The sequence below is a fragment of the Haliotis cracherodii genome, unplaced genomic scaffold (genome assembly GCF_022045235.1).
Source record: "Haliotis cracherodii isolate W230 unplaced genomic scaffold, xgHalCrac1.p SCAF_14, whole genome shotgun sequence".
Taxonomy (NCBI): domain Eukaryota; kingdom Metazoa; phylum Mollusca; class Gastropoda; order Lepetellida; family Haliotidae; genus Haliotis; species Haliotis cracherodii.
The window spans coordinates 21,489,895-21,512,187 of record NW_027266269.1 but is presented as its reverse complement, the minus strand read 5'-3'; the positions used below and the strand labels follow the sequence as shown (position 1 = coordinate 21,512,187).

The following is a 22,293-nucleotide window of genomic DNA, read 5'->3' as shown; positions in this document are numbered from 1 at the left end:
TAATCCGGACTGGTACACAAACACAAACACACACACACACACACACACACACACACACACACACGTGCTACCACGGCGTTATACAAGTGCAATAATCCTGGACGCTACGTTAAACTTCATTTCACTTCAAACTGTTTGATGTAATCTCGTGTTTCTTTGAATTATCTACCGGGGGTTCGGGAGCCCAGTGTTCTGAGGTGCCGCAATTTGCTGTGCAGAGTCGCGTCCCTTAGACGCGCAAGACACTCGTGATCGTGAGTTCTAAATCCGCCCCCTTGATTATGATTCTAAGTTTGTAAGCACTGTCGCTGTATAGGTGTTTCACAAGAAGACCTGCATCACTTCTGCTTTAATGTTTCTTCCTATGTCCAGCTGACACGTGGGGATATAACTGAGATGCGATTCAAAGCTGCGTTAAAACTCACTCACTCACTCACTCACTCACTCACTCACTCACTCACTCGCTCGCGCACGCACGCACGCACGCCATTGACACAAATTTTAACTTTATTGGAAATGACATACATCCCCATGCAGTTATACGAAAAAGAACAATCGTGTTATCAGAATATACGTGTGAAACATCTTGTTGTACTACATAACCTGTGTGACGACTGTCGACAATATCATCGCATTAACAACCTAAGTCAAAGTCAAACGATACTTCGGGCATGTTGTATTAGACTGGCTGTTTCAGTGAGAAGAAGGTGTCATGAAGTCAACAAGAGACTTTCTCCGTTACATGATTGTCACCTGACTTGCATAGAGTAGGTTTGTTAGTTGTTTGACGCCACACTCAGCAATTGTCTTTCCATAGAAAACAAGTTTTATTTGAATCAAGTTGGGGAAAAGAGATACCCCGTCGAAAAGTTAAATACTGCCATGTCACCGCTTTCGAAAAAAATGGGTTGCTGAGGATCAATTCTAACGCTGATCTTTACCAGCGTCTGTCTGTCTGACTTATAATAAATAGTTTTATTTTAGACGTAATGACCATTAATTGAGTACCAAACATGTACTCATTGATGTAGCACCAGGGATGTCTTATAAATAAATAAATAAATAAATAAATAAATATAAAATAAATAAATAAATAAATATAAAATAAATAAATAAATAAATAAATAAATAAATAAATAAATAAATAAATAAATAAATTTACCCTGAAACTGCTAGAAAGGGCAGTAAAACTTTTCATCATTTCTTTTCTGCTGACGCCCCTCTTTTTGTGAGTTGCCTCCCCTTTTTAACTCAAACATGGAGGTTACAATGTTTTGAAGAGGAAGAGTATATTGCCACAGCAATGTTGATTAAGTTATTTGTCATAGTAGTTGGCTTGTCCCAGGTGAGACACAATGATGTTCACGTACAACTGATAATCTTACAAACATGTTTTGTAAATAAGGCTCTTTCCTTAGGTCGATGACACGGATACAAAATTGAGCATCGGGAACGTTCAGTTTTCGTTCACTGACTTTTCATTTATTAATCATTATATATTGCCTTATATTAAATGATCGATAACAACAAAAAGGCAACCTAACTGTTGATGAATGACATGGAGGAAGATTAGAGTTTACCGGGCGTAGCTTATAGCGCTAACTGGCCCCAGTAGTGGTTATCTTAGATCAGTTGTATTAGGATTAGCGTAAGCATCTTCCCGAGGCAAGAGAGTCCACCAGCATTTTTATCAAGTCTTAATTGTTTCCACCCTTGCCACAACCAGCACACTTTCCTGTGGTAAATATGATTGCAATCAGAGAATGTTTCACAAAATCAACTCGTACACCTTCAATGAAAGTGATTTAACCCTCATGGTGCCTGGACGTCAGTCAGCCTGCAAACCGCTCAGTGCCGCACTGTGCTGACGTCGCGGTTACAAAAACGTATACATTGTATCAAAAGTGTTGCAACGTCTTTATTTCTTCACACAATGTAACTAAATTGTATAACATGCAACTCGAGTTGATTGTCTTTCCAACAGTATCTAAAGTCACCAAATCCAAAAGATCTATGAACTGCCCAGCCATCGATAAATGTGCTGGTATTACAAGTTTCCTAATTTTCCATATTAATTGTAATATGGACGCACCCGAATATGGCAAGCAAAGTCAAGTAAGCGCCCTTGTTTGAAATCTAAATGACCAATAATTCATATCATTGGCAAGTACATGTCCTAACAGTGATAGACATATGATATTTATGTTGAAGTACACATTCACTGAGAATTTTCCGTGAGTTATATTTACCGATAAAAAACCCCGATGAAATTGTGCGTGTTTTTGACGTCAAAACAAAATTGACGGAAGTGGTCGTGATTAATTCATACGCAGACTGTTTCAAAGATTATGTCACAAAACGAATGACAGTTTGGAATGTATATTGTGAAGAAATCCCGGTTACGTCCATGTATGTTTCAATGACCGTGCTCTTTTATAAGTGATAAAAACAACTTCCGGGTAATTGACATCGTACATTTTCAAAGGACAAAATGTGAAAAATCGCTAAACAGCCCTAACAATACTCAAATTGACATCGCTCAATATCGGGCATCATTGTTATTTCTTAATAATTAACAAGATTATACTAACGTAATACCACCCAAGAGTAAGTACATGTAGATTCAATCAAAATTGTTGAAACGTTTTCATGGGCAGCAAATCTATTCAACAAACCTATTTTCGATCACTCGCAACTCGGGCGCCATATGTCATTGTTTCACTATGACCACCAGAAAACATACATCCTCGTATCAGCTCGTATTTCGCACTTGGCTGCCTAACTTAGATCTTTGCTCAAAATATACTTGTATGGCCAGTCCATGAAATACCACTTTTTCTTTCATTTATTCATTTGATTTATAAATACCACTTTAGAAGTGTATTTACACCTTGCTAGGTATGTACATGTACATTAAAGGACATACGTGATAGTTTATTTCCACTAGTTTCCCATTCCATCCCCTTCTACTGAAGGAAAAGTTTGAAATAGATAATTATCGTAGGTCAATGAAAGTAATGGAATTATTTGTCATTAAAGGAAAAATATATTCTTGGTATTGAACTCCGAAAAATTAACCAGCAAAATCTTACGTAAAAATGGTTTATTATGTCTTTCCTTTTTTACTTAATTTTGGCCTAGCTAAACAACAGCTTGGAGGGAAGATATACAAATTAAAATGGTGAAAAAAACCCACAAGAATATATTGATTTTGCTCTTAGACAAATATCTATTTAAAAAGAAAATCTATTTTATACCTAGGATAAAAAAAAAAGTAGAATCTAATTACTACTATATGTCACTGGTCGAAGTATTTGGTAATTTAGATAATGCAGAATGAAAAAAGACATACATATAACTATATAAAACATAAAAAAGAAGTCACATTTACACTAAAAACTGTTTGTCTTTTTAGAATTTGATTATCTATATATTGTGAGAAGATCTAATTACTTTTACTGTTTATATGTTATAAATTGAACCATTCGAGATTCCAATAGATGAACCTAAAATGTTAAAAATCTAGGTTGTTTAATATTGGATCCATTTTGACAGCTTTTTCACTGTACTCAACTAAATGCACATTATATTTTTGGAATATCAAGCCTTCAAACAGATATGAAAAGCACATGTCAACATACCAAAATTAGAAAACTCCGCCAAATATTCTAACACTGTTAGTCAAATGATAAGCGGTCTCATTCACTCGTCGGTCGCCGTAGACATTTTCCAATCGGGATGTACTAGATATGCTTTCTAGTTCAGTCAAAGAGAATATTTTTATTTGGAAAATGAAACCACGTGTATCCATTATACTACCACAACATTAGATCAGCTGTTTCAAGTGACGTCATCCACGTCACAACACGCGAGGTCAAATCATGCGCACCTGTCCAGACAACAAATTCACAGCGGCGGGAAATCACCGACCGTCTAAAAGCCTATTTGAATAAAATTGCAGATTGTAACGAAATAAAATTAATTGTACTCATTGCTGACATTTCAGATGACATATCAAATAAGAGTTGAAGACTTGCAATAGATTATCATACATTAATCGAGAGTACAGTGTACATAAATAATTTGTAAATCTAATATTATTTTTTTATCTAATATCCATAGCAGAATGTTTGAAAACAAGCTATAATATATAATTCCATTTTCTGAAGAGATTAGTAATGTGTATTTGATGATATATATGCATACACAATTGGTTATCAATTATCTTCTACAATCACAGCATGTACCATGTACATTAGACTCATGGAAAACACTATTTCAGCAAACCAATCACACCGCCATTATCACAGTTTCAATGAAAGGAAAAACAAATCGAAATTGAACTTAAAAGCACAGCGTATCCATAAGCGGTTAATCCAAATACAAAAAGGTATTGATGTCATCATTGTCGAAGTTATGTTGATGTTTTCAGTAGTTGCATTATGTTTGTATCGCGTGTACCATCGACAGAAACGGGGCCCGAGTTACCACATGTGGAACCGACCTTGACACAATTTGTTTACAAAATGGCGTCGACTCACGTTAGATGTCGTGGCCACACTTTTGAAATCTCCATTTGCGACAAAATTTGAAACAGTTAGGGCAAGTCACTCACACGGTCAGGTAGTTTGAGCAATCACACATGACTCTTAGTCATTTCATATGAAAAAAAGTAGCAGTTATTTGTCTGAACGGGCGAGTATGTAGGACAACCGGTAAACAAGAGGCGAACATGCCCTGTCGATCACTTCGGGCTTGGCCATTCAATGTTTAGGTTTTGATCATGAACCTCCTGCCCATAAATATACACAATACCAACTTAATATTAACGATTATAGCTATCTTTCCATATCTTTGGTTTGAATATTTTCTGTAATTCAGCATCATAAACAAAAAGACAATCTGCACTGTCGGTTAGTATGCAGCGCCGTGCTAAATCGCCATGACACACAGTCGATAAACATATGCAATACTTGAACAAAAAACTTTCGTGGCCGTCTAAACGTTAGTACTCTTACGCCAATAACTGTACAGTGGGGACAAGTAAATCTTTCTGATCAGTCCGATCAGATTTCTTTTTCAAATTGGCTGTGAGATATAATAATAGTTACGTGTATGTGACATGGGTGCATAATAAACATTGCCTTCATTCGCATGAAGTTCAACATGGCAGAAAAAGATCGAGAAGCGCAGTAACCACATTACTAATCTCGCCATATTTCGCAATCCGTAGCACTTCATAAAATATGCGTTACACGATATTAAAGTTGAGATGATTAGGGTGATGATGGTTATAAATTCATTCAATGTACGTCATAAATGTAATGGAAATATACACTGTCGTTTTCTCATGTGTACCGACCATTCCGCCATTACCGATAGTCGATAAAAATTTACAAAACGTGTAAAAAAACTTGTTCATAAGGAGTGAACAGAATTGTATTTACGTGAATAAGTATACAGTTGGGAAAAATATGTCTTTCTGACCACACAGGTCATATTTTTTCTTATGAACAAGGATTTTGTCTGAAAATATTTACGTGTATGTGACATGGGTGCATAATCAAAATTCGCCGACATTCGCTTGGTGTTCAAACATGGCAGAAAAAGGCTGAGAAGAGTGGTAGCCACTTTACTAATCTCGCCATATTTCGCAATCCGTAGCATTGTATAAAGTATGAGTTACACGATGTTAAAGCTAAGATGATTTGGGTGATGATGGTTATAGTTTTGACTTTGCGCACTCAGTGTTAAATATCAAAATTCACAGTTTAAAAAGGGCATATTCTCAGGACCATATATGGTCCCCTGGCACTATGCGGGTGTGAAAAGTGAGGGACCATATATGGTCCCGTGGCACCAAGAGGGTTAACGATGCCTGTCTTTGTTGACACAAATATATTTTTTCCTCTTTAAACCCTTAGAACGATTGCCTGTCTTTGTGTCAGGGATGAAATAGTGAATGTTTTCATTATCTGATCGACTAGATTGTTGCCTATGGTATTCGCCATCTCTGTGAAGCTACACGAGATAAGAACAGCGATCTGATTGGATATCACATTTCATTACAAGGTGCACATATCGTGATCTACGCGAGGTGGCACCAGGGTCGAGTCGGAAAAAGTGGTCTTAATGTGGCAAGGATAGAAACTATGCTTTAATATAGGCTAGTGGACACACTTGCCTCAGGAAGATGTAATGTAGGTTACCCCGACAAGTTGGCCAGACTCTTTCCTTAACCCATGGATCCCCTATCTGATCAAGCAACCCTTGGGAACACTGCAGTAGCGCGTCCTTATTTTTGGACTTCAGTTCACGAAGAATCCAACTAGCGTTTCCAGCTTGAAGCCCAGCTTGTCTAATGAGGATATTGACGGCTTTGCGTGTTTTTAAATCATCCATGAAATAATTTCTGAATGTGATGTCACACCTTTCATTCATGCACAGTTCAATTCTCAGCAACAACAGATTTTCATCAGATTACATCTGATTTATTTGTTAAAGGTGATAGCTAACGCATACCCTACCTCACAACTAACCCTAGACCCATGAAGATTTAGGGGTAGAGTAGGTCTTCAGCAACCCATGCTTGCCGTAAAGGCGACTATGCTTGTCGTAAAAGGCGACTAACGGGATCAGGTGGTCAGGCTCTCTGACTTGTTTGATGCATGTCATCAGTCCCAATTGCGTGGATCGATGCTCATGATATCAATCACTTCATTGTCTGGTCCAGACTCGATTATTTACAGACCGCCGTCATATAGCTGGAATATTGCTGAGTGCGGCGTTAAACAACAAACAAACAAACAAACACAACTAACTAAGGAGCGAAAAGGGGTCTTTGATCGGAAAGGGGTATCTAACCCCTATGATTGTAGGGGTTTTTCTTAAAAGAAAAGGGGATCCAAAGGTTAAAGACAGGGTTGGAGGTTAACATACCCTTATAGCTAATAACTAATCCTAAGGATCTGAAAGCACATGAGATCAGTGAAGCAAGAGCCAATTAGCCTACAAGCTGTGTCAAGTAAACTGCAGTGTTGCCTACACCTTCTTCATCTTTTGGGTCATGTGCCTTTTCTGATCAAATGCATCTTCATGATCCTGACAGTTGGGCACCCTTGCCAATCAAACACCCATTACAATCCTATTTATCATCCTAAACTGTCTCCCATGGGAGATATCGCTAGGGTGAGATCAAGCGTATCTACATTGTAGATATCGCTACAATGAAACTGCATCAAAATGAAGACCATTGTGACGTCATTGGTAACCATGACGTCACAAACAAATGACATCAGTAACAGCTCTGCTACTGAAGCTGTCAGCAGTACTTTTTACACTAAGACACTCCTTATTACTGTCTACAAACTGAAAAAGTTGGAAGATTGATGTTGGATGATAAATAGAATCTCAACCTTGTGTCTTTTGATATGAAATATATCAACACTCGTTGATAAAAGTGGAAAACTCCTTGGCAAGGGTCGATGTTTTTCCATTTTTATCAACGAGTGTTGACATATTTGATATCAAAAGACACGAGGGTGAGATTCTCTCTATGTGCCTCAGGATTAGTCGTGAAGAACGGTATGGATTAGCTAAGTCTTCAACACGTACTCATTATGTGAGAGTGCAGGTTTTTTCAGTGTTTAGGTCAGGTGTGCTTATTGAATTAAAGTGCGGCAGACCATGAAGATCCAGGTAGAGAATAGGTCTTCAGCAACACATGTTTGCCATAAGAAGATACTATGCTGGACGTTAGAGGCGACTAATGGGATTGGGTGGGATAGTTCTCGCTATGGCTAAACCAAGATCTGAGGACATCCCATTAGGTGTCACGTCAGAACGACCTTTCATCCGACCAATCAAAGCGTCGTTTAGCAGATCATGAAAGTGACAGTCGGAATGTGTTTTCTAATCATGCAACCTTGAAAACGTTAACACGGGGTATTCCAAACGACAGTTACGTCCCGTAAGACTGATTTCTTCAAAATTATTGTCTATCTCTCACTACTGTGGAATAAACATTTGAATGGAGGAGGTGTTGCACAGTACGTGGGATGCCCTGCCATACAATCGCAACCATATATTAGACATTCCCGAATGTTCTTTTGTTCTGTTTTCTAGACTTTAATCGAGAGCTGTGTCAACATATTTTTCAAGCGTAGTTTGAAATGGAAGTCGCCAGGTTGAAACGAGTGACGCAGAGCTCGAGAAAGCTGCTTTCTAATTGGCTGATGTTGACTTCTTGACTCGATTATTTTACAGACCGCCATCATACAGCTGGAATATTGCTGAGTGCGGCGTCAAACAACAAACAAACAAAATAAAGTGTGAAAGATAAGTTTGATCGATCCACTGAAATAAGGAATTTGATTTTAACCATGTCATTATCATTTTAGCAGTGCCAGCAGCACTAAAATACAAGGGATTCATACCCTGGATACTATTTCCTGTTGCTTTTATGATGCAGGTGCTGGGGGAGTATGGTGTCCTGAAAGTTCAGGCAGCAAGTGGAGCATCATCAAATTACTGCTTTGCTTACAATAAAGACTTCAAGACAATTCCTCCATCACTCAACCAAACTGTGAGTACAGTAGAGAAGAAATATGACAATGTGTACAACTGAAAGGAAAGCGTGTCACAATCTGATTGGTTGAAAAATGGTGGATAGGTCATTCACTGCCCAGAAATCTTCTTGGTATTTTACTATGCATTAAAACTTTTCTTGTTGTTGATAAATATTTTTCTCTGTTACAAATTTGAAAAAAACCATGTGGCTTTCAAAATGGTTATATGAGTTAGTCGTTATGTATATTGAGTTTGATTGATTTTTACTGTTAACAGGTTTTATGTTTTAATAATTGAAGAGCTCTTATCACACATTGTCTTTCAAGTTTATTCTGGGGCCACGTGTACCCGGTCGTTTAAGGCGCCGCAATTTACTGTGCAGAGTTGCGTCCCTTGGGCACACCAGAAACCTATGATTGTGGGTCGAATCCCGGTTCACCCCGATTATGTTTCTAGGTTTGTCAGCACCATACCCGTGCTCGTGGGTTTCACTGAAGTGGTAAACATCTCAGACTTTGCTGTATAACTTTGGGCTGCCTTCCCACAACAAGCTGACCTGCTGTTTTATGACTGGAATACTGTTAAAAAGCAGAGTTAAACCCAACTCACTCACCCGCTCATAACTTCAAAGAATTTTAATTCCAAATGTGCTGCATATCTGTGTACAATATGCTCAATAAATCGCCATGACCTAATTAATCCGGAGTTGCTTGGTACCAATACACATGAAAAGATCAAGAAACCCAATAGTAGAACAGCACTGAGCCAGTGTGGGAAGTTGGCTCCTGTCTGATGGCCTGTAGCCCGTGGCTACTTTGGTTCCTAATTGGCTAGTGAAATTATAATCTAGTGAGTTATGATATGTAAAACTCTCAATTCTATGGTATATGTCTTAAATGCTTTCTCTGCTACAGGAAAACCATCAGCTTGTACATCTTGGATCAAACGGCTGCAACGAATCTGATTGGACAATTGATGTGAAGGGCAAGGTGGTGACAGTGGCGAGAGGAGAATGCTTATTTGTGGAGAAGGCAACTTCAGCTCAGAAACACCAGGCGGTGGCCATATTGTTTGTGCCAAACAAACCTGATACCCAGCTGGTGAGAATATTTGCCCGAAAATAGTCTTTGTTCATTTGTATTTTTTGTAAGTGCACCACATAAAACTAGCTAGGATTGTGACTATTTTGCAATTAAGCCAGATAGTCACCATGGTACAAGATGGTCACCATGATGCAAGATGATCACCATGATACAAGATAGTCACCATGATACAAGATGGTCACCATGGTACAAGGTGGTCAGCTTAATAAAAGACAATTGATGTGAAGGGCAAGGTGGTGACAGTGGCGAGAGGAGAATGCTTATTTGTGGAGAAGGCAACTTCAGCTCAGAAACACCAGGCGGTGGCCATATTGTTTGTGCCAAACAAACCTGATACCCAGCTGGTGAGAATATTTGCCCGAAAATAGTCTTTGTTCATTTGTATTTTTTGTAAGTGCACCACATAAAACTAGCTAGGATTGTGACTATTTTGCAATTAAGCCAGATAGTCACCATGGTACAAGATGGTCACCATGATACAAGATGATCACCATGATACAAGATGGAGACCATGTTACAAGATGGTCACCATGATACAAGATGATCACCATGTTACAAGATGGAGACCATGTTACAAGATGGTCACCATGATACAAGATGATCACCATGTTACAAGATGGAGACCATGTTACAAGATGGTCACCATGATACAAGATGATCACCATGTTACAAGATGGAGACCATGATACAAGATGGAGACCATGATACAAGATGGTCACCATGATACAGGATGGTCACCATGATACAAGGTGGAGACCATGATACAAGATGGTCACCTTGATACAAGATGGAGACCATGATACAGGATGGAGACCATGGTACAAGATGGAAATCATGATACAAGATGGAAATCATGATACAAGATGGTCACCATGATACAAGATGGTCACCATGATACAAGATGGTTACCATGATACAAGATGGTCACCATGATACAAGATGGTCACCATGATACAAGATGGTCACCATGATACAAGATGGTCACCATGATACAAGATGGTTACCATGTTACAAGATGGTCACCATGATACAAGATGGTTACCATGTTACAAGATGATCACCATGTTACAAGATGATCACCATGATACAAGATGGTCACCATGATACAAGATGGTCACCATGATACAAGATGATCACCATGATACAAGATGATCACCATGATACAAGATGGTTACCATGTTACAAGATGGAGACCATGATACAAGGTGGAGACCATGATACAAGATTGAAATCATGATACAAGATGGTCACCATGATACAAGATGGTTACCATGATACAAGATGGTCACCATGATACAAGATGGTCACCATGATACAAGATGGAGACCATGGTACAAGATGGTCACCATGGTACAAGGTGGTCAGCTTAATAAAAGATGGTCACCATGATACAAGATGGTCACCATGGTACAAATGGTCACCATGATACAAGATGGTTACCATGATAAAAGATGGTTACCACGATACAAAATGGAGACCATGATACAAGATGGTTACCATGATACAAGATGGAGACCATGATACAAGATGGTCACCATGGTACAAGATGGAGACCATGGTACAAGATGATCACCATGATACAAGATGCTAATGCATGTTACAAATATGTCTTTGGTTGATTTACAGTTTATACCAGGAGGAAATGCAAGTGAATACCAGAGCATCAACATCGTTGTTGGCTCAATCATGTTGAAGGACAACCGCAGTATGGAGGTGAGTTTGAATCAAGGCAGAATACTTCCCTCTGGTCCAACATGCACTCAGCTCATCACGCTGTGCAGAGTTGCGTCCCTTGGGCACGCCAGAAACCTATGATTGTGGGTTCGAATCCCGGTTCGCCCCGATTATGTTTCTATTATCCCATCGGTCGAGCCGACTAATACCGATATATGGTATGGCGGGTTGAGGTAAAGCGAAAAGTTGGTTTGTTGTTTAACGCCGCACTCAGCAATGTTCCAGTTATATGGAGGGCGCGGGTGGCCCAGTCGTCTAAGGCGCCGCGATTCGTTGTGCAGAGTTGCGTCCCTTAGGCGCGCCAGAAACCTATGATTGTGGGTTCGAATCCCGGTTTGCCCTGATTATGTTTCTAGGTTTGTCGCACCATACCCGTGCTCGTGGGTTTCACCGAAGTGGTAAACGTCTGAGACCTGCATCACTTCGGGCTTTCCTCCCACATTAAGCTGACACGCCGTGATATTACTAGAATACTGTTAAAAGAGGTGTTGAACCCAACTCACTCACTCACTCCAATAGGACCTTAGAGAATTAAACTTCTTCCTGTTCCATCCATGCATATAAGCTATGTGAGTGCAATAATCTGGAACGAGATTGTGAATTCCATTTCAACTCACCTCACCTTTCCCATATTTTCCCCAACTGATAAGATCCCATTCAATTCCTGTATTCCCAGGTGTGCTTTTAGAATGGTTAAACTACAGTAAACTACAGTTATAACGAACTCAAAGGGACCACTAATTTTAATTTGTTATATCTGTAGTTCGTTATAAGCATATATACAGCATATATACAGCAAATGGACGGGACCCCAAAACAGTTTGTTATATGTGTCAGTTCATTGCAAGGGAGTTCGCTATAAACATAGTTTACTGTAGTGTGTTCATTTTACATGTTAGGGGCGGTCGGGTAGCTTAGTGGTTAAAGCGTATGCTCGTCATGCCGAAGACACAGGATCGATTCCCGACATGGGTACAATGTGTGAAACCCATTTCTGGTGTCCCCCTCCGTGATATTGCTGGAATGTTGCTAAAAGCGGCGTAAAACCATAGTCACTCACTCACTCATTTTACATGTTTGTCCAGATTAGTGTAAAGAACATTTATCACTGGTATTCTGGAAAAAGATATATGCCCCGTCCTTGATTATCCCAAGTATTGGTGCTGAATGGGTTGAGGGAATGTATGATTATGGCATGAAGACATAATACCCTGGATAATTGAAGATACCAGGAACTTATTTTAACTGTGGCATTATGATTTTATCCAAGCAGAAACTTTAAAGACCTGTTCAGGGGTCGATACTCAGCCCTAAGTCTGCAGAAAATGTCATACAGTATTCCCAAATTCATGAAATAACTAATAACTTATTTTATGGCATTGTAGAGATCACCTCTCACCAATAACAGGACCAATAAAGAGGAAGAGGTTTTAATGCTTGGTTTTCTATTATCGCATTGAATGCATTGACTACAATGTAAAATTGCCTCTGAATTTAAGAAAATAAGAACTTTATAAATCCTAATTTCGAATAAGATAACAATTTTCTTCCAAAATGCTTTTCAAGGGCACTTAGTGCTTAGTTAAATCCCTGTGATGCCATTCATACAAGGAATTTGGAATCGTGTTTTTACTTTCTCAGCACCTTGCGGACGGAGGTCCCCTGTCGGTATGGATGTACAGTCCTGCTGACCCGAAGATTGACCCCAACATGGTTCTCATCTATGCAATAGCCTTGACCTGCATCATAGTCGGAGGCTATTGGTCCGGGACCACCAGATATGCCCTGTAAGTCGATGAGTCATCAGTAAAATTAGATCTTTTATACTGATATGGTACCTCTCTCCATGAAGATCTGAGGACACCTCAGTAGGAGGTCATGTCAGGTCAGCTTTATAATCAGCCAATCAGCATCGAGGCTTCTAAATTCACAATGCAATTGATTGAAACATTCAGACCAGCATATCTGATTTTTATCTAGAAAATGGACTTAAATGGACAGCACGGAATGTTAATAATGAAGCCTGTGCTATTGTTTTGTGTGGATATTTTATAAACCCTTGTCTAATATGCCGCAATTTGTTGTGCAGAGTTGTGTCCCTTGTGCACACCAGAAACCTGTATGATTGTATGTTCATCTCGATTATGTTTCTAGTTTGTCAGTACCATACCCATGCTTGTGGGTTTCACAAAAGTGGTAAACGTCTGTGACCTGCATCACTTCGAGCATTCCTCCCACATTAAACCGACACAGTGTGATAAAACTCAAAGGCTGTTCAGTGCGGCATTAAACTCACTCACTTACTTACTTAGTTCTTGCTACCACTATACAAAGATCTGAGGACAACCCATTGAAGGACACATCAGACCAACCTGTCACAAACTTTGACCGATCAATGGAATGACTATAAAGAAGAGGACATTAGCAAATCAGAAGGCAGCTTTCTCGTCCTTTACTACACTAGTTTCAAACTAGCGACTACGCTTCGAAACATATTTTGACAAATTATCGATTAAATATTTCAAAACTGAACAAAGCAACATTCTAGAATGGCCAGTAAAGGCCTAGACTGTATGTATTCAGTCACACACCCCCTGTTAAACTTCTCGAGGTTGCATGATTAGAAAATACATTCCGAATTATCACTTTCATGATCTGGTAAGTGACGCTCTGATTGGTCAGATGAAAGGTCGTTGTGACATGACCCGTAATGGGATGTCCTCAGATCTTTGTTTAGCCGTAGCAAGAACTAAGATCTGATTTCAATGAGATTGTAAAACAAACAAACAAAGTCTCTCCCTTGTCACAGTGCGGAGCGGAAGTCGCACCGACGGAAGGGCTCCGTGGACTCGTCACGGCCGGAGGACAAGCAGGATGAGGAACATCCCGAAACTCTCAGCATCAGCGTCGGCATCGTCGTTGTCCTCTTTGCCTTCATCTGCACCATGATAGTGCTCCTGTACTTCTTCTACGACTACCTGGGTATGTACACTACACCAGAGCCCGGTCAGTGTTTTGTGGGAAAGACCACCTCGTGGCCCTGTGGTTGTGGATTTGACCTCAGTCCGCATCACATTAAGAGACGTTAGGAGTTGGTACTTGTTGTTAACCTGCCTGGCAATCAGCGGGGATAAAACAAGACTGGTCAGCTCTGAGTCAGTATACTGTGTGAGTGGGGTATCCATGTTAAAACCGTGTCAATTATTTACAGACTGCCACCATATTGCCGCAATATGGACAAGTAAACAAGAAACAACAGAAAAACTATCTTAAACATACAATGTGTGATCTTAACTTTGTTTTGCTAGTTTATTTATATATTTGACTATCTTTAACTGTGGCTTCACTTTTCCGCGATGTTTGTTTCAGTGTATGGCGTTATCGGTCTATTCTGCCTTGCGGGCGCTGTGGGCTTGTACAGTTGCCTTCAACCCCTGTGGGTGAAAGTGATCAAATCGGACTGCAGGTATATTGTTTGTCTCCACAGCCCGAGCAGTCAGACTTCAAGTTGGCGACTCGGTGCTTAGACGTGGTGCAATTTGTTAAGCTGAGTTGTGTCCCTTAGCTATTCTAGAATTCGTAGAACGTAGACTTGAAAAGCATGTGCCACTGCAGATTGGTCAGTCACACTCAAGGACTTCAGCGGCAGAGTAACTCAGTGGTGTAACAAGTTGCAATTTGTTGTGCAGAGTTGCATCCCTTTAGAGTGCCAGGATTTGCTTGTCATGGGATGGAATCATACATGATCCATCAGAACCATATGCATACTCTTAGATTTCACAAAAGTGGTGAATGTCGACAACCTCTGTGATCAATAGGGATGTCATTATTCATTGAAATGTATTGGCGTAAGAAATCTTTTCTGAAATACATTATCATAGTGTGATGTTTCAAATCTCAACACTGTTGTGTTCAACTGTCCCAATGCATTAATAAGTTGCCTTAGGCTAAAAAAAATAAATGTCTTGGTTCTCAGGCACCGCCGGCATCATCATAAAGTTTGCCCCACATTTCATTTTTATTTCCAATTTAGATTCTTTTTTTTTAGAAAAAAATCCTTAAATATTGCAAGTCAAATGGTAGTCAAATACTGTTTTCCATTACTTTACTCATCAAGGAATACATTTATGTAGGGAGGCCCTTTCCCACAACTGTTTTTTAGGTTACAAACTAGTGTGAACAACCAGAAAAGAAAAAAAACACTGCCCGTCCGCACTATATTTTCAAAAGTCATTGCCTGAGATCCAATTATTTTATGTTTTTTTAGCCTTATATTGCAATACCAGAACCAGACGTTATTGTGATTTCAGAATTCCTCCCAACCGAGTTCCGGTGTGTTCTGAGCAGCCAGAAATACGGAACATAGTTCTAGGGCTACTGTGTCTGGGCTTCAGTGTTTTCTGGGCTGTGGAGAGGAAGGCAAGGTGGGTGTCAGAGAGTTTGCCTAAATTGGGGCTACTGTGTCTAGTCTTCAGTGTTTTCTGGGCTGTGGAGAGGAAGGCAAGGTGGGTGTCAGTGAGTTTGCCTAAATTGTGGCTTCTGTGTCTGGGTGTCAGTGTCTTGTGGGCTGTGGAGAGGAAGGCAAGGTGGGTGTCAGTGAGTTTGCCTAAATTGTGGCTTCTGTGTCTGGGTGTCAGTGTCTTGTGGGCTGTGGAGAGGAAGGCAAGGTGGGTGTCAGAGAGTTTGCCTAAATTGGGGCTACTGTGTTTAGTCTTCAGTGTTTTCTGGGCTGTGGAGAGGAAGGCAAGGTGGGTGTCAGTGAGTTTGCCTAAATTGGGGCTACTGTGTCTAGTCTTCAGTGTTTTCTGGGCTGTGGAGAGGAAGGCAAGGTGGGTGTCAGAGAGTTTTCCTAAATTGGGGCTACTGTGTCTAGTCTTCAGTGTTTTCTGGGCTGTGGAGAGGAAGGCAAGGTGGTTGTCAGTGAGTTTGCCTAAATTGGGGCTACTGTGTTTAGTCTTCAGTGTTTTCTGGGCTGTGGAGAGGAAGGCAAGGTGGGTGTCAGTGAGTTTTCCTAAATTGGGGCTACTGTGTCTAGTCTTCAGTGTTTTCTGGGCTGTGGAGAGGAAGGCAAGGTGGGTGTCAGAGAGTTTGCCTAAATTGGGGCTACTGTGTCTAGTCTTCAGTGTTTTCTGGGCTGTGGAGAGGAAGGCAAGGTCGGTGTCAGTGAGTTTGCCTAAATTGTGGCTTCTGTGTCTGGGTGTCAGTGTCTTGTGGGCTGTGGAGAGGAAGGCAAGGTGGGTGTCAGTGAGTTTGCCTAAATTGGGGCTACTGTGTCTGGGCTTCAGTGTCTTGTGGGCTGTGGAGAGGAAGGCAAGGTGGGTGTCAGCGAGTTTGCCTAAATTGGGGCTACTGTGTCTGGGCTTCAGTGTCTTATTGGCTGTGGAGAGGAAGGCAAGGTGGGTGTCAGCGAGTTTGCCTAAATTGGGGCTACTGTGTCTGGGTGTCAGTGTCTTATTGGCTGTGGAGAGGAAGGCAAGGTGGGTGTCAGTGAGTTTGCCTAAAATGGGACTACTGTCATTGGGACAGATGACTTATTGCATTTTGTTGGTTATTCTCAAATGTGTCATTCTACCGTCTCCTTTCACCCTGTGGGAGCTGGGTTAGAATAGGTCCACTTCACCCCTTGCTGGTGGCGGGAGATGATTAGTCTCAATGCTTTCATCCTCTGTACCTTGGCTGACTGCGTGGGTCATTGCTTATGGCTTCCCTGGTCTAGGTTTGACCACTAAGTAATATTACCCTAAAGGTAGAATGATCCTGTGTAATAACTTTACAATGTTTGCATATGTGCATTTTTGCAATTCTCAATGCTGATTGGTCATTTGCAGCCTTATGACATCACAGTGCTTCATTGTTGAGAAACATACACTATCATGTCATCCATTGTTCATGATGTCACAGATTGATTACATGGCATCATCTGAACAATAGGGTGCCTTCAGTGAAGTTTCTCTGAAGGGTTGACATTTCATGCTTTTTTTTGTTCATTCTCTCTTAAGATGTCAATGAGTAATATATAGAATAACTTACTTGAAATTCAGAATTCCGGATTATCTGTCCCTCGTGAATGAATTGTCAACATACCTCGGATACGCAAGTACCGGTATCACAAGTTGCGAGAACCAACTTTGGATGTGACATAGCGAGTCTGTTCGTGTGTTCGCCTTGCAGAGTCGACAAGCCCGTAATGGCCGTGTAATGTCGTGTTGAGTGGCGTATATTAAATGCTATAGACGTAAGGAGTTCAGAGTTTTCAGGAATGAGCAAAGTCCTTTGCAAAGGCTTAGGATTTACACCATCCATTGACTCAGGAAAGATAGTTTGTAATTCCTCGTAGCTCAATGGCATTTCTCTGATTGCTGACAGGGCATAAGATGTGTGAAGATTCCGGGGTAGAATAGGTCTTCAGCAACCCATACTTGCCATAAAAGGCGACTATGCTTGTCATAAAAGGCGACTAACAGGATCTGGTGGTCACGCTCGCTGACTTGGTTGATGCATGTCATCGATCCCAATAGCGTGGATCGATGCTCATGATGTCAATCACTGGATTGTCTGGTCCAGACTCGATTTTTTTACAGACCGCCGTCATATAGCTGGAATATTGCTGAGCGCGGTATTAAACAACAAACAAACAAACAAAACAGGGCATAAAACAACATTCACTCCCTAAAGACGCCTTGTCTTTTTCCAGCTATGCATGGATAATACAGGACATCCTCGGGGTGGCTTTCTCTGTGAACATGATGAAAACAATACGTCTACCAAATTTCATGGTAAGGAAGTTTTTCTGTATCAAGCGTCATTTTTAGAACGTACCTTTGTGATGTCTGATATTTGTGGATAAGATTCGGGGAGCGAGGGGAGAGCGCTTCATCATCTGAAATGTTGCAATACATGTGGTGTTGTACTAGCTAAGCTGGTGTCATCATGTTTTCGACCACTTCCATCGCCTAGTGGATAGAGCGTCTGCCCAAAGGTCAGTGGTTCGATCCCTAACCATGCCATACCGATAGACATTGAAGATGGTACTTGTTACCCTGTCTGACGTTCGACATTTAGGGGATTAAGCACTCGGAGGCAGTGAGTTGGGTATTCAGGTTAAACTGCGGCATTGTATCTCAGTAGGCAAGAAATATTAAACTGGCATGTTCAAGCTAGACTAGTTCAAGCAGACAGGGGGGCACGGGTGGCCCAGTCGTCTAAGGCACAGCGCCAGAAACCTATGATTGTGGGTTCGAATCCCGGTTCGCCCCTATTATGTTTCTAGGTTTGTCAGCACCATACCCGTGCTCGGGGGTTTCATCGAAGTGGTAAACGTCTGAGACCTGCATCACTTTGGGCTTTCCTCCCACATTAAGCTGACACGCCGTGATATAACTGGAATACTGTTAAAAGTGGCGTTAAACCAAACTCACTCACTCAAGCAGACAGGCAGGCAGACAGACAGACAGTCTGGGACTTAGGACAACATTAAATGCATATATTGGTGTGGATAGAATGTGCCTGAAAGGTTGACAATAACAACAGGTCATGGATAACAAGTATATACCTCTCATTACTTGGTTGGAGTCACTCCTGCTTGATGAAAGTGTAAGAATCTTCATCGAAATGTCGCCGCATGCAATATACCAATTGTTAACATAAATTGTATGTTTTTGTAATGACTATCTCTTGTGTTGTATTTTTCAGGCGTGCACGCTGTTACTGGTCCTGCTGTTCTTCTACGACATCTTCTTTGTCTTCATCACGCCGTTCTTCACCAAGGTGACATAGCTTTGTGGCAGCTAGACCGCCATATTAGCAAGGAATGTGCACAAGCCCCTTCCTTAGTAACGCTTACAGATGTTGGTAGTTTCCGGGCTAAAAAATAGGGTTTCAGGAATTGGATTTTTGTAGTTTCCGGGCTGAAATAACAGGTTTTCAGGAATTGGATTTTTGTAGTTTCCGGGCTAAAATAACAGGGTTTCAGGAATTGGATTTTTGTAGTTTCCGGCCTAAAGTGACAGGGTTTCAGGAATTGGATTTTTGTAGTTTCCGGCCTAAAATAACAGGGTTTCAGGAATTGGATTTTTGTAGTTTCCGGCCTAAAGTGACAGGGTTTCAGGAATTGGATTTTTGTAGTTTCCGGCCTAAAGTGACAGGGTTTCAGGAATTGGATTTTTGTAGTTTCCGGCCTAAAGTGACAGGGTTTCAGGAATTGGATTTTTGTAGTTTCCGGCCTAAAGTGACAGGGTTTCAGGAATTGGATTTTTGTAGTTTCCGGCCTAAAATAACAGGGTTTCAGGAATTGGATTTTTGTAGTTTCCGGCCTAAAGTGACAGGGTTTCAGGAATTGGATTTTTGTAGTTTCCGGCCTAAAGTGACAGGGTTTCAGGAATTGGATTTTTGTAGTTTCCGGCCTAAAATAACAGGGTTTCAGGAATTGGATTTTTGTAGTTTCCGGCCTAAAATAACAGGGTTTCAGGAATTGGATTTTTGTAGTTTCCGGCCTAAAGTGACAGGGTTTCAGGAATTGGATTTTTGTAGTTTCCGGCCTAAAATAACAGGGTTTCAGGAATTGGATTTTTGTAGTTTCCGGCCTAAAGTGACAGGGTTTCAGGAATTGGATTTTTGTAGTTTCCGGCCTAAAGTGACAGGGTTTCAGGAATTGGATTTTTGTAGTTTCCGGCCTAAAGTGACAGGGTTTCAGGAATTGGATTTTTGTAGTTTCCGGCCTAAAATAACAGGGTTTCAGGAATTGGATTTTTGTAGTTTCCGGCCTAAAGTGACAGGGTTTCAGGAATTGGATTTTTGTAGTTTCCGGCCTAAAGTGACAGGGTTTCAGGAATTGGATTTTTGTAGTTTCCGGGCTAAAATAACAGGGTTTCAGGAATTGGATTTTTGTAGTTTCCGGCCTAAAGTGACAGGGTTTCAGGAATTGGATTTTTGTAGTTTCCGGCCTAAAATAACAGGGTTTCAGGAATTGATGTCCAATTTGCTTTGTTTATGAATTGGATTGATATTCAATATTGATGTTTAGTCATGTTAGCATACAAATGCAAGTTGAGTTGCATTTTTGCCTATTTTGCGCTTCATTGCCCCATTTTAAAAATAGTTACTCTATCATGTGCTGCTATAGTTGTAGGATCAAACTAACATGGTGGATAGGTACCGGGTATTCTGTAGGTGTTCCGTTAAATGCATCAATATCATTCAGTGTCATATAGGACATTGAGAGTCAAGAGTGAGTATGTGAGAATGGTTTTACGCCACTTTTAGCAATATTCCAGCAATATCACGGCGGGGGACACCAGAAAGGGGCTTGTACCCATATTGGGAAGCGAACCCAGGTTTTCGGCATGATGAGCGAACGCTTTAACCACTCGGCTACCCGACCGCCCCTGAGAGCCAAGAACAAAGTGGTGTCAAGTTATAGCCCTGAGTGCAGACTTACAGAGTGTTTAGATTTACATCAAATCATTACTAGGGTATACAGGACTTACAAAGTGTACGGTGTAAAACGATTAGTATCGGTGACAATGATAATTTGAATTTACCTTGTTCCATTTTCATAATTATTGTCTACTTTGGAAAATTTACTTACGGGTCCCAGTTCCTCAAAGCCATCTTAGATTTAAAGGGCGGTTGGGTAGCTGAGTGGTTAGAGTGGTTCGCTCTTCTCGCCGAAGGCCCGGGTTCGATTCCCAACATGGGTACAAAGTGTGAAGCCCATTTCTGGTGTCCCCCGCCGTGATATTGCTGGAATATTGCTAAAAGCAGCATAAAACCATACTCACTCACTCACTTAGATTTAAAACTGTAGCAATACTGTGATATGTAAATCTAAGTCTTGCATTGTGGATCTTATCGTCTTACATCTTCCGATGAAAGTGAGTTAATTGACTATAAAAGTCCAGTTTCCATCCTTCCGGAATGAGGTTTGAAATTATGGAGTTGGACTCATGAGTCTGAGTATAACAAAAATCGCGTTACAAAATCAACATCCTGTTGATAAACTGTGTGCAGATCTCGGTCAATTGCAGGATCTGCAAAACATGTGTACCGTTAACTTAGCGTCAACAGATATTTTCCAAATCTTTTCATGTTTTTAATCAAGTTGCTCACGTGATTTGATGCACTTCTCAAAGTAAGACCCGGTCTATTACAGTATAGATCTCGATGATTGATCAGATTGTTTTTACTTGGCTGCCATTTTGTTTAAAACAAATGTAAGTGATATCAGAAATGGAATCTGATTGGTCAATGGGAGTGACATAGAAGGGACATAACTCATAATAGTCATGGTGGGCACTACAATCGAACCCAGAAATTCCGGCCAAATTCGGAAAGGGACTTTTACAGTCATTGAAGTCCCTTGCCTCGGGAAGATGATTGTCTTAATGCTTAGATCGCTTCCTGGCATGAGGCCCAGTTCATTTGAAGAGCAAACTTGGGACCTAAGACTCATAATGATGGCTGCATATCATTTGGCACTATTTAATAAATGGGGCAGTTTACTCATTGTATTCAAACACTGTTCCAGGATAACATTTACACTACATTAGTTCACCTGGCTATTAATCTCTATTTGTGTTATCCGTGTACAATGCTGTTTCTGTCCTACAGAATGGCAGTAGCATCATGGTGGATGTCGCCACTGGGGGCAAGAGTCACAGCGGGGAGCAGGTAACATCACATGGACTTTTTGTTGTTGTTGGGTTTGGTGTCTTTTGTGTGTTTGTGTGTATAGGGGGGTCTGTCTGTCTGTCTGTCATTGACTTTGTTTTGACTTTGTTGTCTGTGTGTCTGTGTCTCTGTAAGTGTCTCTGTGTATGCATAGGTTGACTTTGTTTTCTGTGTGTTTGTATGGCTATTGTGACAAGCAAACCGTTGCACATTCATATTG

The 22,293-nt window shown here is 40.7% G+C and overlaps 1 protein-coding gene across 1 annotated transcript in view; it reads left to right on the top strand.

Moving 5' to 3' along the window:
• The first annotated feature begins 1,257 nt into the window (after positions 1–1,257).
• Positions 1,258–22,293, top strand: part of LOC139461097 (signal peptide peptidase-like 2B) — a 28,067-nt gene continuing 7,031 nt past the window's right edge. Inside the window, exons 1-11 of the mRNA XM_071242625.1 lie at positions 1,258–1,345; positions 8,471–8,584; positions 9,483–9,668; positions 11,298–11,384; positions 13,047–13,192; positions 14,215–14,387; positions 14,775–14,871; positions 15,716–15,829; positions 18,100–18,181; positions 19,098–19,172; positions 22,014–22,073. Coding sequence (XP_071098726.1) covers positions 1,304–1,345; positions 8,471–8,584; positions 9,483–9,668; positions 11,298–11,384; positions 13,047–13,192; positions 14,215–14,387; positions 14,775–14,871; positions 15,716–15,829; positions 18,100–18,181; positions 19,098–19,172; positions 22,014–22,073 — 1,176 coding nt within the window. The 5' untranslated portion in view covers positions 1,258–1,303. The remainder of the gene's footprint in view (positions 1,346–8,470; positions 8,585–9,482; positions 9,669–11,297; positions 11,385–13,046; positions 13,193–14,214; positions 14,388–14,774; positions 14,872–15,715; positions 15,830–18,099; positions 18,182–19,097; positions 19,173–22,013; positions 22,074–22,293) is intronic.